The 13146-nt window shown below is 48.2% G+C and overlaps 1 protein-coding gene across 1 annotated transcript in view; it reads left to right on the top strand.

Moving 5' to 3' along the window:
• Positions 1 to 13146, top strand: part of Slc4a5 (solute carrier family 4 member 5) — a 73343-nt gene that overhangs the window by 18646 nt on the left and 41551 nt on the right. Inside the window, exons 4-6 of the mRNA XM_038319309.1 lie at positions 9748 to 9908; positions 10691 to 10843; positions 11816 to 11911. Of these exons, the coding sequence (XP_038175237.1) occupies positions 9748 to 9908; positions 10691 to 10843; positions 11816 to 11911 (410 nt within the window). The remainder of the gene's footprint in view (positions 1 to 9747; positions 9909 to 10690; positions 10844 to 11815; positions 11912 to 13146) is intronic.

Below are 13146 nucleotides of genomic sequence, written 5' to 3'. Positions count from 1 at the left end.
GCTATCCACTTTGCGTGTTTGGGTTCTTCTCCTTTTACATTCATCTGTTTGTATGTGCAGATGTCTGGGGGCAGAGCACTCGTGTGCCGTGGCGTATGTGCAGAGGCTCGAAGACTTGGCAGCAAGCACCTTCCCCACCCAGCCGTCTTGCCTGTTCCTTTCTTGTTTTTTTTTTTTTTTTTTTTTTTTTTTTTTTTTTTTTTTTTTTTTTTTTTTTGAGATAGGCCATCTCGTTGACCTGGAGCCTGCTAAGGTAGCTAGATAGGCTAGCCAGCATTCCCCAGACATCCATTCATCTCTATCTCCACCTTGGGGTTGCAATCCCACATCAATCAGAGCTCTCAGGATGCTGTGTTAGGTCCCTTGGGAGAATTAAGACAAGCAAGCCTGTACTTATCCTCTGACTACTAGCACAGGTAGATATTGGGGAACTTTTTCTGTTAAAGGCTAGGATAAAAATACCTTGGGCTTTGGGCTCATGAGTACTATCTTCTCTTGCCACCTCACCTTCTTCCTCTTTCTTTTTCTCCTCCTTCTTCTTCTTCTTCTTTTTTTTTTTTTTTTTTTTTTTTTTTTTTTTGGTTTTTCGAGACAGGGTTTCTCTGTGGCTTTGGAGCCTATCTGGAACTAGCTCTGTAGACCAGGCTGATCTCAAACTCACAGAGATCTGCCTGCCTCTGCCTCCCGAGTGCTGGGATTAAAGGCATGCGCCACCATCGCCCGGCTCTCCTCCTCCTTCTTAACACTTTAAATATGTAACAAAAACTGAGCCTGTGATGGCTCAGCTCAGTGCTGACCAGGACACCTGAAGAAGTAACATATGGATGTGGTGGTGTGCATCTATAATCCCAGCACCCCTATGGTATGGGAGAGGGAGACAGGAGAGCCAGGAGCTCTTGGAGCTACTGGCCCGGATCAGAAAGCCCAGCAGCAGAACCCAGCCAGCCCCTGTCCTGGCAAGGCAGAAGGCAAGAACCAGCCCCTCTGCAAGTTATCCTCTGACCTCTACGTGTGTGCCGTGGCATGTGTGAGTGTATGCGTGTGCATAAAAACACTCCTTTAAAATTTTTGTTTTGTGTGTGTGGGTACACGTACATCTGGGTATCATGTGTATGTCTGATACTCAGAGAGGCCAGAAGAGGCATCAGAACCCCTGGAACTGGAGTTATAATGGTTTCAAATCTCCATTTGGAAACCTGGGAATAGAACCTGGTTCTTCTTGAAAAGCAGCCAGTGCTTTTAACTACTGACCCATCTCTCCAGCTCCTAGAAACTATGCCATCTGAGCTGACCATACAAGAACAGGCTGCAGTCACTCCTAGCTCAAGGGGCCTCATTTTCTGGCTCCTGGCCTAGTGTGAAAGGCAGGTGTGTGCTCAGATAGATGCTAATTGAGATCCAGGATAGCACGTCCAAACTTTGAAAACACAGGCTCCACTGTCAAAGGACTTGTCCTCAGACCGTGTCTAAGCTGCACGACCTTGAGAAGGGTGGCTGTCCTTGAAGGGCCTCAGTCTCCCCGTCTGTAGAGGATAAAGTAGAGGAAACAGTGGAGAAACACATCTTATATGTGAAGCAGGGCGCCTGGAACCTGGAAAGGGCTTCGTAAGTTTTAGCCTTGGATCTCTGGGAGGCCTCATCATAGAGAAGTGAACTTGGCCTGGCCCTGAAGAGTAAACGTGGGTGAGAGGGGTGAGGGTCAAGATCAGGAGGGAGACAGTACAAATCGGGGCTGAGGGAGTTGGTGTTTGAAAGTCCTCTGGAGAGCGATAGAAACCTCTTAGATGTACAGACAACGGGACTCAGAGAGGTACAGTCCCCAGAGCCTTTCCCTCAAATGCCAAGTTCAGAATTGGCTAGTTGCTTTTTCTGTGTTTGCTCTGTTGTAGGCTGTGTATTACAAGGTGGATGGATCCCTCCCCTCATGTCTGGGAGCAGGGCTGCCACAGCTCCCTCCCTACAGTGTCCTCCTCACCCAGGGCAGGCAGTCACTTCCTAGGAGGAGCCAGTAATTCCCAAATGCCAAACATTCCTAAACCCTTACAAAGGTTCTTAGGACAGCTTAAAGGGACATGGAATCACAGAGCACCAGGTAACTATGGCAGGAAGAAAGTGGGTTTATCCACTAAGAAAGATGGCTCCATCTGTCTGATCCTGGTCTCATGAATGTCTCATCTTCTGAGACGTAGGCTTCCAGCTCCTTATTATTATTAAACAATGGAGTCGCTTAGCGAACGTGTTTTATTTTGATATTATACTCGGCAACATCTTGATGATAATTTGACTTTTCTACCAAGGAGAGAACGCAAGGCAAGAGAGACTAGCCCTTTCGACTGTTAAAAACCTTTCTGTAAAAGAAGCAAGTTGTGTGCTAGGTTTCTACACCCACTCTTGTGGGCTGATTGTTATTAGTCACGGCTCTTATCTGGTCAGCTCTGGGGTGAAAGCGGTTACCCCAACAGGTCTGCGAGGCCTTCTGGTGCTCACCAGCTGCTCTGCCGTTTTCTAAACTCTTGGCTTGTGTGTCAGCACTTCGGCCATGCCTTTATATGCGATAGTCCTTCAAATCCACTGCCAAGTTCGATGAACCATGGATACGTGTTTAAGTTGGCTGTAGAAACCACGTACTCTGTTCTATTCACATACCTACTTTATTGCATGTGCTTTAAAAAGTTACATTTTGTTTTCTTATTTGCAAGCCTGTGTGTGTGGTGTGTGCACATGCGTGTCACAGAGTTCATATAGAGATCAAAGGACACCTGGTAGGAATCAGTTCTCTCTCCCCCTCTCCCTTCCGTCATTGGGGTTCTCAGGACTGAACTCAAGGCCTCCGGCCTGGCAGCAAGTACCTTCATCTACTGAGCCATCCCATCAACCCTGTGTGATTTTCATTTTATTTTTATATAATTTGTTTTATGTTCATTGGCGTTTTGATGTTTTGCCTGCATGTATGTCTGTGTGAGGGTGTCAGATCCCCTGGAACTGGAGGTACAGACCGCTGTGAGGTGCAGTCTGGGTGCTGAGAATTGAACTCAGGTCCTCTGGAAGAGCAGCCAGCTCTTAACTGCTGAGCCGTCTCAGCCCATGCCATGTGGTTTTCTATATAGTGTGACTTTGTCGTGTAAATTGTGAAAGCAGGACAGATTTGTTTACCTGTTCCATTCTTTAAATTGTGTTCATATGTGTGTGTATAGTTTTTCAAGACAGGTTTCTCAGTGTAGCCCTGGCTGTTTTGGAATTTACTTTGTGGAACAGGCTGGCTTCAAATTCACAGAGATCCACCTGCCTCTGCCTGCTGAGTTCTGGGATTAAAGGCATCCGCCAGCACACCCGGCCATTAACATTTTTAATGGATTTATTTTATTTTATGTGTGAGTGTTTTTCCTGGATTTCTGTATTTGTATCACATGTATACTTGGTGCCCCAAGGGATTAGAACAGGGCATTGGATCTCCTGGAGCTGGGGTTACAGACGGCCGTGAGCCACCTTGTGGGTGCTAGGAACCAAACGCAGACCCTCAGAGAAAGCATTGGTGCTCCTAATGGCTGAGCCACCGCTCCAGTCCACTCTTCGCTTTCCTCCCATTTCTGCACGGCATTCCTGTGAAGGACAGAGTCCGGACAGTACTTGCTGAGTCCTCACACAGCCTAGAAAATGGCAATTGGCTCGTAACCGAATTAACACTCTCACTTTATGCTGGGACATGCGGGATCCTGACATGACTCAGCTGGGAAGTTAAGTGGCTTTGCTGGATGATGGGGACCAGCTCACATTCATATTTCTTTTAAGAAATGAATCTATGGGCTCAGCAGTTAAGAGCATTTACTGCTCTTCCAAAGACCGGGGCTCGGTTCCCAGTACCCGCGATGGAGGCTCACAACTGCCTTTAACTGCAGTCCCAGCACATCCGACACCCTCTTCTGGCCTCCGCAGGCATTGCCACATCTATTTCACACATGCAGGCGAAACACTCAAACACATAAAGGGAAAGAAAGAATGCTTTGTTAAAATGTTATCATACATCTAAAAATGAATTACAGGGCTATGCCGATGGGCCAGTGGATAAAGCTGCCTGCTGTCAGATCTGATGATCTTTCATTGCCTAGGACCTCCGTGGCAGTGCGAGAGTCAGCTCCTGAAAATTGCCCTCTGACTTCCACAAGGACACGGTGACATGCTCATGGACACAGAATTACACACACATAAACATCCCGAATAAGAAACGCTGTGGGACTGGAGAGATGACTCAGAGGTGAACAGCACTGGCTGTTCTTCCTCAAGTCCTGAGTTCAAGTCCCAGCACTTGGAGGCTCACAAGCATCCGTAATGAGATCTGGTGCCCTCTTCAGGCATGCAGACATACATGCAGGCAGAACACTATTTTTTAAATAAATAAATCAATAAATCTTTTTTTTTTTTAAAGAAATGTAATAAAAATGTTGTAGTGGGTTACAAACAGATAGACCGCTGCTGAAATTACCTGGAGAAGTTAAGATTTGGGGCAGCGGGTGAAGGGGTGTGAAAACTACAGCCTAAAGTCAGGGTGGCCAGAGTGACTACAGCAGGGGTGTGCGCTCAGTGGGGAAACTTAAGTTCGTGCACGATAGCCACCAGGCGTGGTGGCACAAACCGACCAACCCAGCACTTGAGAGTGCAGGGGTTCAGGAACATCCTCAGCTACACAGCAAGTTCAAGGCCAGAGCCTGGGCTATAAAATAAAAATCAAACTAAAAAGAAACAAAAATTTCACACAGGTATATGTTTTTCTTTTAAAAAGATTGTTATCTTTTATTTATGTGTTTATGTATGGGAGACTGGACTTGTGCACATGTGTGCGGCTGCCTGAGGAGATGAAAAAGAGCCTGGAATCCCCCAGAGATTGATTTATCAGTGGATTGTGCTGGGAACTGAGCTCAGATCCTCAAGAGTAGCACATACTCTTAACTCCCAAGCCATCTCTCCGGCCCCAAAGAGATTTTTTTATTTATAAGATTTATTTTATTTATTTTTCATTTATTTATCTTATGTATATAAGTGTTTTGCCTACATGTAGGTATGTGTGCCATGTGCATGCAGTGTCCTCAGAGGCCAGAAGGGAGCATCAAATCACTTGGAACTGCAGCTACAGACAGTTGTGGGCTGCCAAGTGGGTGCTGGGTCCTTTGCAAGAGCAGTAGGTGGTCTTAACTGCAGAACTATGGCTCCAGCCCCACCAATATTTTTCTTAAAATAATAAATGTCTAGAATCAACATAGCCTTAGCATCAAAAATTGCATTTCTCAGGAGACTGAATTGCATTAAAGATTATTTAAAATTACCATATGTGGCAGGACATAACTGTAATCCCAGCCCTTACAAAGCTGAAGGAGTGAGTTCGAGACCAGCCTGGTCTACAAGAGCTAGCTCCAGGACAGGCTCTAAAGCTGCAGAGAAACCCTGTCTCGAAAAACCAAAAAAACAAAACAAAACAAAACAAAACAAAACAAAAACAAAAAAAAAAAAACAAAGCTGAAGGAGGAGGGTCACAAGTTCAAGGCCAACCTGGGCTACAGTTCAAGTTCAGGACAAGCTTGGGCTACACAGGAGACTGTCTTAGTTAAGGTTACTATTGCTGTGATAAAATATCATCATCAAGTTGACCAAAAGCAACTTGAGGAGGAAAGGGTTATTTGACTTGCACTCCCACATCGCTGTTCACCACTGAAGGACGTCAGGACAGGAGCTCAAGCAGGCCATGAGCACGGAAACAGGAGCTGATGCAGAGGTCACAGAGGGATGCTGCTTACTTGCTTGCTCCTCATGGCTTGTTCTAACAGAACCCAGGATGACAAGCCCAGGGTCAGCATCTCCCCTAATGGATTGGGCCCTCCCCCATCAATTAAGAAAATATCCTACAGGCTTGCCTACAGCCAGATCTTATGGAGACTTTTTTTCTCAATTGAGGTTTCCTCCTCTCAGATGGCTATAACTTGTTTCAAGTTAACATAAAACTCATCAGCACAGGGACCTTATATTAGAGACAAAACAAAATCAAAACAGACAGACAAACAAAAACAAATTCCATTGGAGACAGAGCTCAGTTGGTAAAAAACTTGCTTAGTGTGTGTGCAAGAAGCACACATAAACCAGATCCATGAAACTGGAGTTATAGATGGTTGTGAGCACCGTGCGGGTGCTAGGAATCGAACCCTAATCTTCTGCAAGAGCAGCCAGTGCACTTATAGTCTAGCTGTCTCAGCAGTCCTTCTGCGTCTTCCCTTTAACACCGATGTCTGGTTCCCAGGGTTCTAAAATTTGGATGTAATCAGTCTGGGATTCACCTTGGATTTTGCAACTCAGGCTGGCCTCAAACTCAGCTATGCAGCTGCGAATGATTTTGAACTTCTTTGTTTAGATGATTTAAAATGCATTATGTGTGTGCCTGCACACTGGTGTGATGTGGAACAGAGGGTGACTTTGTGCAGCTGTTTTTCTTGTTCCACCTTTATGTTGGTCCCAGGCATCACAATGAGATCACTAGATTCTTGGCAAGCACCCTTGCCCACTGAACCATCTGGCCAACCAACCTTGAATTTCTGATCTTCCTGCTTCTATATCCCAAGTCCCGCCTCCATCATGTTGTGTTTGGTAGTTTGCTAATTTTTTTGTTTTTGTTTGATACAGGGTTTCACTATATATCCCTAGAAGCCCAGAACTCACTATGTAGACCAGGCTGGCCTCCAGCTCATGGAGATCCACCTGCCTCTCTGCCTCTGCCTCTGCCTCTGCCTCTGCCTCTGCCTCTGCCTCTGCCTCTGCCTCTGCCTCTGCCTCTGCCTCTGCCTCTGCCTCTGCCTCTGCGTGCTGGGACTAAAGGTGTGCACCACTACGCCTGGCTATGTGGTGCTTGGGGATCACATACAGGCTTCCTGCATTGTGGGCAGGCACTCTCCTGACTGAGCTCCAGCCCCAGCTCCATCTTGGTTTTCAGCCCTTCCTAGACCTTCCTTGTGGGATAGCTTCTTCCTAGGCCTTGGGGTTTGTGTTGGGAGCCTGGACTGTACCTGGTGGCCAGTCCTGGCATGCTCTTTCTCTTGCTCTTGTTAATGTCTGCATCAGCAGTGATCTGTCAAGTTACCAGCTGCAGAAAAGACCTCTCTTTTTGGGACAGAGAGCTGCTTTCTGGAACATGTGACTCTTTAAGGTTCTATTCAGAGACAGGAGCACCTAGCTCCTGCCTCCGGCATGCACGGAAATGGAGGCCATGGCACTGACCAGGACTGGATGAAATACCTAAAAGTCTTTTTTTCTGACTCAGAGATTTTCTTTCCACTTGACCTGTTTCTCTAACTCTAAGCCAACTGTGGCATAAATGTTGCTTTGCAGTGAATTGTTTGGGATTACAGGAACCATTCCATCAGGCATCCACAAGCTTGTAAGCCTGGCTTCGACCAGAGACTTTAGAAATAGCCTGTGTTTTTATTCAACTTTGAAAATATTTAAGCATTGGGGTTACAGAAAGTTCAAATTTACACTAAAGTAGTGTGTATTAGAATGCACCTCCATGTACCCATGACCCAGTTTTCAACTATTACCAATTAGCTCGTGGCCAATCTCAAGGTCCCCAACACCCTGCCCCAGACATATTCCCAGGTCATATGCTCCAGGTCCTTTAATGCAAGTCCCAACCACCACATCATTCCACTTGCAGATGCTTGAGTATTTGTCTCTAAAAAATGAGGTCACCTTCTGTAAGAATGTTTTAGATTGATTTGTTATTATTGTATGTGTATTGCTACTATACATATGCTTGGCGCCTGTTGAGTTGAGGGCATCAAATCCCCTGGAACGGGAGTTGTGGATAGTTGTGAGCCATCATGTGAGTGCTGGGAACCAAACCCAAATCCTGTGCAAGAGCAGCAAGTGCTCTTAACCGTTGAGCCATCTCTCCAACCTGAGGTCACCTTCTTTTTCTTTTTTCTTTTAAAATAAATTTATTTATTTATTATTTTACACCCCAACCACAGTTTTCCCTTCATCCTCTCCCCCAGTTCCTCTCTGCCGTCCCCCTTCTGCTCCTATCCCCCAGCCCACTCCTCCTCCATTTCTTTTTAGGAGAGCTGGAGAAATGGCTAAAGCACGGGCTGCTCTTCTGAGGACTTGAGTTTGGGTCCCAGAGCTTACATGGGGATCAAATCATCTGGAATCCGAGATCCAGGGGCTCCGATGCCCTGCTCTGGTCTTTGGGGATGCTTCATGCATACAATGCACTTACATACAGGCAAACCTGCATGCATATAAGCTAAAAATAAATCTTAAAAATATACAAGGGCCAGACGGTGGTGGTGCACTCCATTAATCCCAGCACCTGGGAGCCAGAGGAGGTGGATATCTATGTGTTTGAGGCCACCCTGGTCTACAGAGTGAGTTCCAGGACAGCCAGGGCTACACAGAGAAATCATTTGGTCTCACTCCCCAGTGCTGGGATTACAAGTATACACCTCCACACCTGTGGCTATTTGTGTGGCTCCTGAGGACTGAATTCAGGTCTATGCTTATGTAGCAAGTACTTTATCGGCAAAACTGGCTCCCCAGCCGTTCCCCCCCCCCCCAGAGAAATACTTTCTGTCTGAGGACATTTACACTGTTCCTAGAAAACTCATGAAGCACTTATGAGGAACCAACCCTCAGTAACCAGGTTCCAGTTGAGACTTAAAAAAAAAACAATTTTAGCCGGGCGGTGGTGGCATACGCCTTTAATCCCAGCACTCGGGAGGCAGAGGCAGGCGGATCTCTGAGTTCGAGGCCAGCCTGATCTACAAGAGCTAGATCCAGGACAGGCTCTAGAAACTACAGGGAAACCCTGTCTCAAAAAAAAAAAAAATTTATTACTATAAAACTATCTTAATATTGTCTTATTTAAGTTGTAAATTATTTTCAATGTATAAAGCTGTTCGACCATCATATCCTATTGTTAAAATACTTCTGTCACTCCAGAATGATTCCTCGTGCCTGTCTGTTATCCTTTAGTCCTTAGCATGACAACCTCATCAGTGTGAGGACAGGCAGGCAGCGTCCCTAAGAGATCATCTGCTTGTGAATTCAGGGCCAATGTCTCCAGCAGTGTGTGCTCACAGGCCTGTGTCTACTTGGGTGACAACATTTTTCCGGAGGAGACACACATACACATCTTCTTACCCCAGAGGGGAAGTTCATGACAGACTAAAGTACAAATATTGGTGAACTGTGGGTTTTATTGGGGTTACTTATAGGAGTACTTACAGGATTACTTCCTGGAGTGGACATGACTCCAAGACAGCTGTATCACCAAAGCCTACCCAGCATGGGTGACAGCTCACAAATCTGGGGACCTGGAGCACACTGCACAGCCTGCAGCAGCTCAACAGGTTGGAGAGTGTCCTTTCCAAGTGACTCAATTGATCTGAACCTCTTCCGGGCAGCTCAGCTGGTCTCTGTCTCTTTCAGGTAGCTTGGTTCATCTGAGAGTCTTCTTTACAGCTCAACCCTGCTCCTCTGAGAGGGAGGGACTCTCAGCCTTTTTTGCTTACTCTAGCAGGGAGGGGTCTACTGGGTCTGGTTAGTTTTAGTGGCTTTATAAAGCTATTGTGAGTTGTTTGCCTTCCTTTTTAAGGAGCTTCTTGCAGGATGACACGCTGGAAGCGCTGTGCAGTGCTCACTGGGGAGACCCGGGACAGGCCTCCTCCTGAGAGTCCAAGCCGCGCTGAGCCCCATTCTTACCTCTTCCAGGTGGATAAAATTCGAAGAAAAGGTGGAGGAAGGAGGAGAACGCTGGAGCAAGCCCCACGTGTCCACACTGTCCCTGCACAGCCTCTTCGAGCTCCGCGCCTGCCTGCAGACGGGGACAGTGCTGCTGGACCTGGACAGCAGCTCCCTACCACAGATCATAGGTGAGGCCAGGGCATCTCTGCCGTGGTCCCCACAAATGAGGCAGTTCCCCCGGTCTCGTGCCCACCTGCAAGTCCATATGACTGGCCAGTTCAACCCTCACCCGATTCTGCAGAGATGAGTTTGATTCTGAAGCTCTCTAGACAGTGTCCTAGATGCCCTGATTTCCACACTACGCAGACCTCCAGCCGCTAGGTGAAGAGCATCCTTGAAGTGTGGCTCAGCAAGGCAGCAGACAGGAGAGGGGCTCCTTGAATGGGCAGAGGGCACTGTTGCCATGGCAACTTGTTTCTTTTTTTTTTTTTTTCAGAGGAAAACGGGCCATCTTTCTTCTTTAGCAAACTAACTCCAGTTAAATTGAGTGTCAAAAGAGAGGGTGGTTTGCCTCTTGTCCATAAACATCCCTGTGATTTTTATTCTATCTAGTGCATTTGGTTTGGCTATAACTATTTCTTCTCTAAAAGAGAATTCATCGGGGAGAATGAAAAGCCTTTGACACAGCGTCCTGGCCCACTTGTAGGTTCTATTTCATGCACGCTTCACAACAGGGATAGAGAGAGAGCATAGACTTCTGTCCACACATGCACACAGCTGGAGATATATACACGACTTTATACATGAAGAGATTGGGGGTGGCAGTCCCAACAGTCAGTGGCAAAGCCACAGAACTACCTTCAACTCCCTGATCCCTTTGCTCATATTCAGTACCCAGGGAAGAATCCAGACCTCAAAGCCCTGGGCTTTTTCTGCCCACGTGGGCCTGACCTGCTTATTTCTTATGCAGATGATGTCATTGCGAAGCAGGTAGAAGACGGGCTTCTGCGACCAGAGCTCCGGGAAAGGGTCAGCTACGTGCTGCTGAGGAAGCATCGTCACCAAACCAAGAAGCCCATCCACCGCTCCCTTGCAGACATTGGGAAGTCGGTGTCCACCACAAGTGAGTACGCTACTCACAGGTGGGCACGGGGCATGTGGCCCGGACAGCCCATCTCAGTGGCCGGAAGTCTCTGACTTCATGATGCTGAAGACATTCTGAGGTTCTGGGGCTCCCCCAGCCTCTTTCTCTGGAAGGCCTGGGGCGGGAGCAGCCATAACCTGTGTTGTCCCTGACATCAGAGCACAGCAGGTCCTAGGAACAGGCGACTCACAGCCTGCCCTGCACATGGCAATGACTTTAGTCCTTGAAAGGTGTCCTGATGCCTAGGCCCCACCCGGGAGCTCTGGATTCTGGTGGTCTGGAGAGCATCCTGGGAAAGAGAGACAGGTTGGAACCTTCCCAGAGACCCACGCAGCACCAGAGATTGCCTATAGGGATGGCTGGGTTTTCCACTAAGCCCCGCCCACAATAGAAGCCAGGACCCTCCATAGAAAACAGAACGCATGAAGGTGTGGGAGCACTGAGGTCACCTTGAGTGTGCCAGGGCTTGTATACCTAGCTTATAGTGTCATTATGACCAGCAAAGCCTGGGGCCATCTGGGGAAAGCATACTGCACTCTAGAAGACTGTTCACATTGGCTCAGTATTTGAGAAGTCTGAGGGCCTTAGCCCTGGTCAGCCTAGCAGACAAGCAAAGGAGCCAGCGAGTGGCAGAATTGTAGAGAAAAGCAGATAGCCTGTTGCACCCAGTGTTGATTTAACCAACTGTGTATTCTATCACCTTTCCACCGTACAAATATTTACCTGGGTCTTCTGGAAGGTCAGCCAGGGCTCTGAATCACTGAGTTATCGCTCCAGCCCCATTCCCAGGTAATCTATCCATCCTATTCCTCTAAGCATTATCCTTGGAAGGGAAGCTATGTCTTGTAGCAGCTTTGTTTAGTCTGAAGTAACTACATAGCCACTGTGCTAACCAGACAGGCAGTAGCGGCAAGGACACTGGAGCCACATGCCTTCCCCTCCCCCTTCCAGATCGCAGCTCTGCCAGGAGCCCCTCAGCAGGCCCAGCTCTGCACCGTTCCACCGAGGACCTGAGGATTCGGCACAACACCAGCTACGGACATCTGTGTGAGTGTTCTCTGCTGAGCACTGGCTGTGACAGCGGTGGAGTGTCCACATATCCACGGGTAGAGAAGGTAGAGCCCAGGGTCCACATATCCATGGGTGGAGAAGGTAGAGCCCAGGGTCCACATATCCACGGGTAGAGAAGATAGAGCCCAGGGTCCACATATCCACGGGTAGAGAAGGTAGAGCCCAGGGTCCACATATCCACGGGTGGAGAAGGTAGAGCCCAGGGTCCACATATCCACGGGTGGAGAAGGTAGAGCCCAGGGTCCACATATCCACAGGTGGGGAAGGTAGAGCCCAGGTTCCACATATCCACGGGTGGAGAAGGTAGAGCCCAGGGTCCACATATCCACAGGTAGAGAAGGTAGAGCCCAGGGTCCACATATCCACAGGTGGGGAAGGTAGAGCCCAGGGTCCACATACCCACGGGTGGAGAAGGTAGAGCCCAGGGTCCACATATCCATGGGTGGAGAAGATAGAGTCCAGGGTCCACATACCCACGGGTGGAGAAGGTAGAGCCCAGGGTCCACATATCCATGGGTGGAGAAGGTAGAGCCCAGGGTCCACATATCCACCGGTAGAGAAGGTAGAGCCCAGGGTCCACATATCCATGGGTGGAGAAGGTAGAGCCCAGGGTCCACATATCCACGGGTGGAGAAGGTAGAGCCCAGGATCTAGCCTGCTGAAGACACCACCAGGAGAAACCAGATTTCCCCTGAAACCTAGGCCTGCCCCGATTTACAGCTATAGTAATCCTTGGGGGACAAGGAGCTCAGCCCAGCCCTGGCATCTCAGCACCATTGATCTCAGTCAAAACTCTTCTTTGCACTAGTGCAACCATCCAGGTCTTCTGGGGAGGAGCCTTCCTAGCAATGGTATTAAAGGCAGGCCCCTGGGGCTGGAGACGCAGCTCGGGAGTAGAGAGCTTGCCTAGCATGTTTGAGCCTCAGCAGCACAAAACTGCAGGCAAAATGAGATAGGAACCTGGCTGGGTGCAGCGGCTGAGGCAGAAGGATTGCCACAAGCTCAAGGGCAGCCTGGGTTACACAGTGAGTTCCAGGCCAATCTGGGTCACAGAGTGAGACGCTGTCTCAAAACAAAACAAAATAAACATCCACCCAAGTCCTTTGCCAAAGGGCACCCAAGACACTGCTCATCACGACAGAGAAGAAAGATGAGCATGACAGCAGGTCAAAGGTCACAGACTGGCTATTTTAAGCTCATTTGTGGGGAAT

Source organism: Arvicola amphibius, chromosome 2 (assembly GCF_903992535.2).
Source record: "Arvicola amphibius chromosome 2, mArvAmp1.2, whole genome shotgun sequence".
Lineage (NCBI taxonomy): Eukaryota > Metazoa > Chordata > Mammalia > Rodentia > Cricetidae > Arvicola > Arvicola amphibius.
The sequence above is the reverse complement of the archived record's forward strand: the minus strand, read 5'-3'. Positions and strand labels throughout refer to the sequence as shown.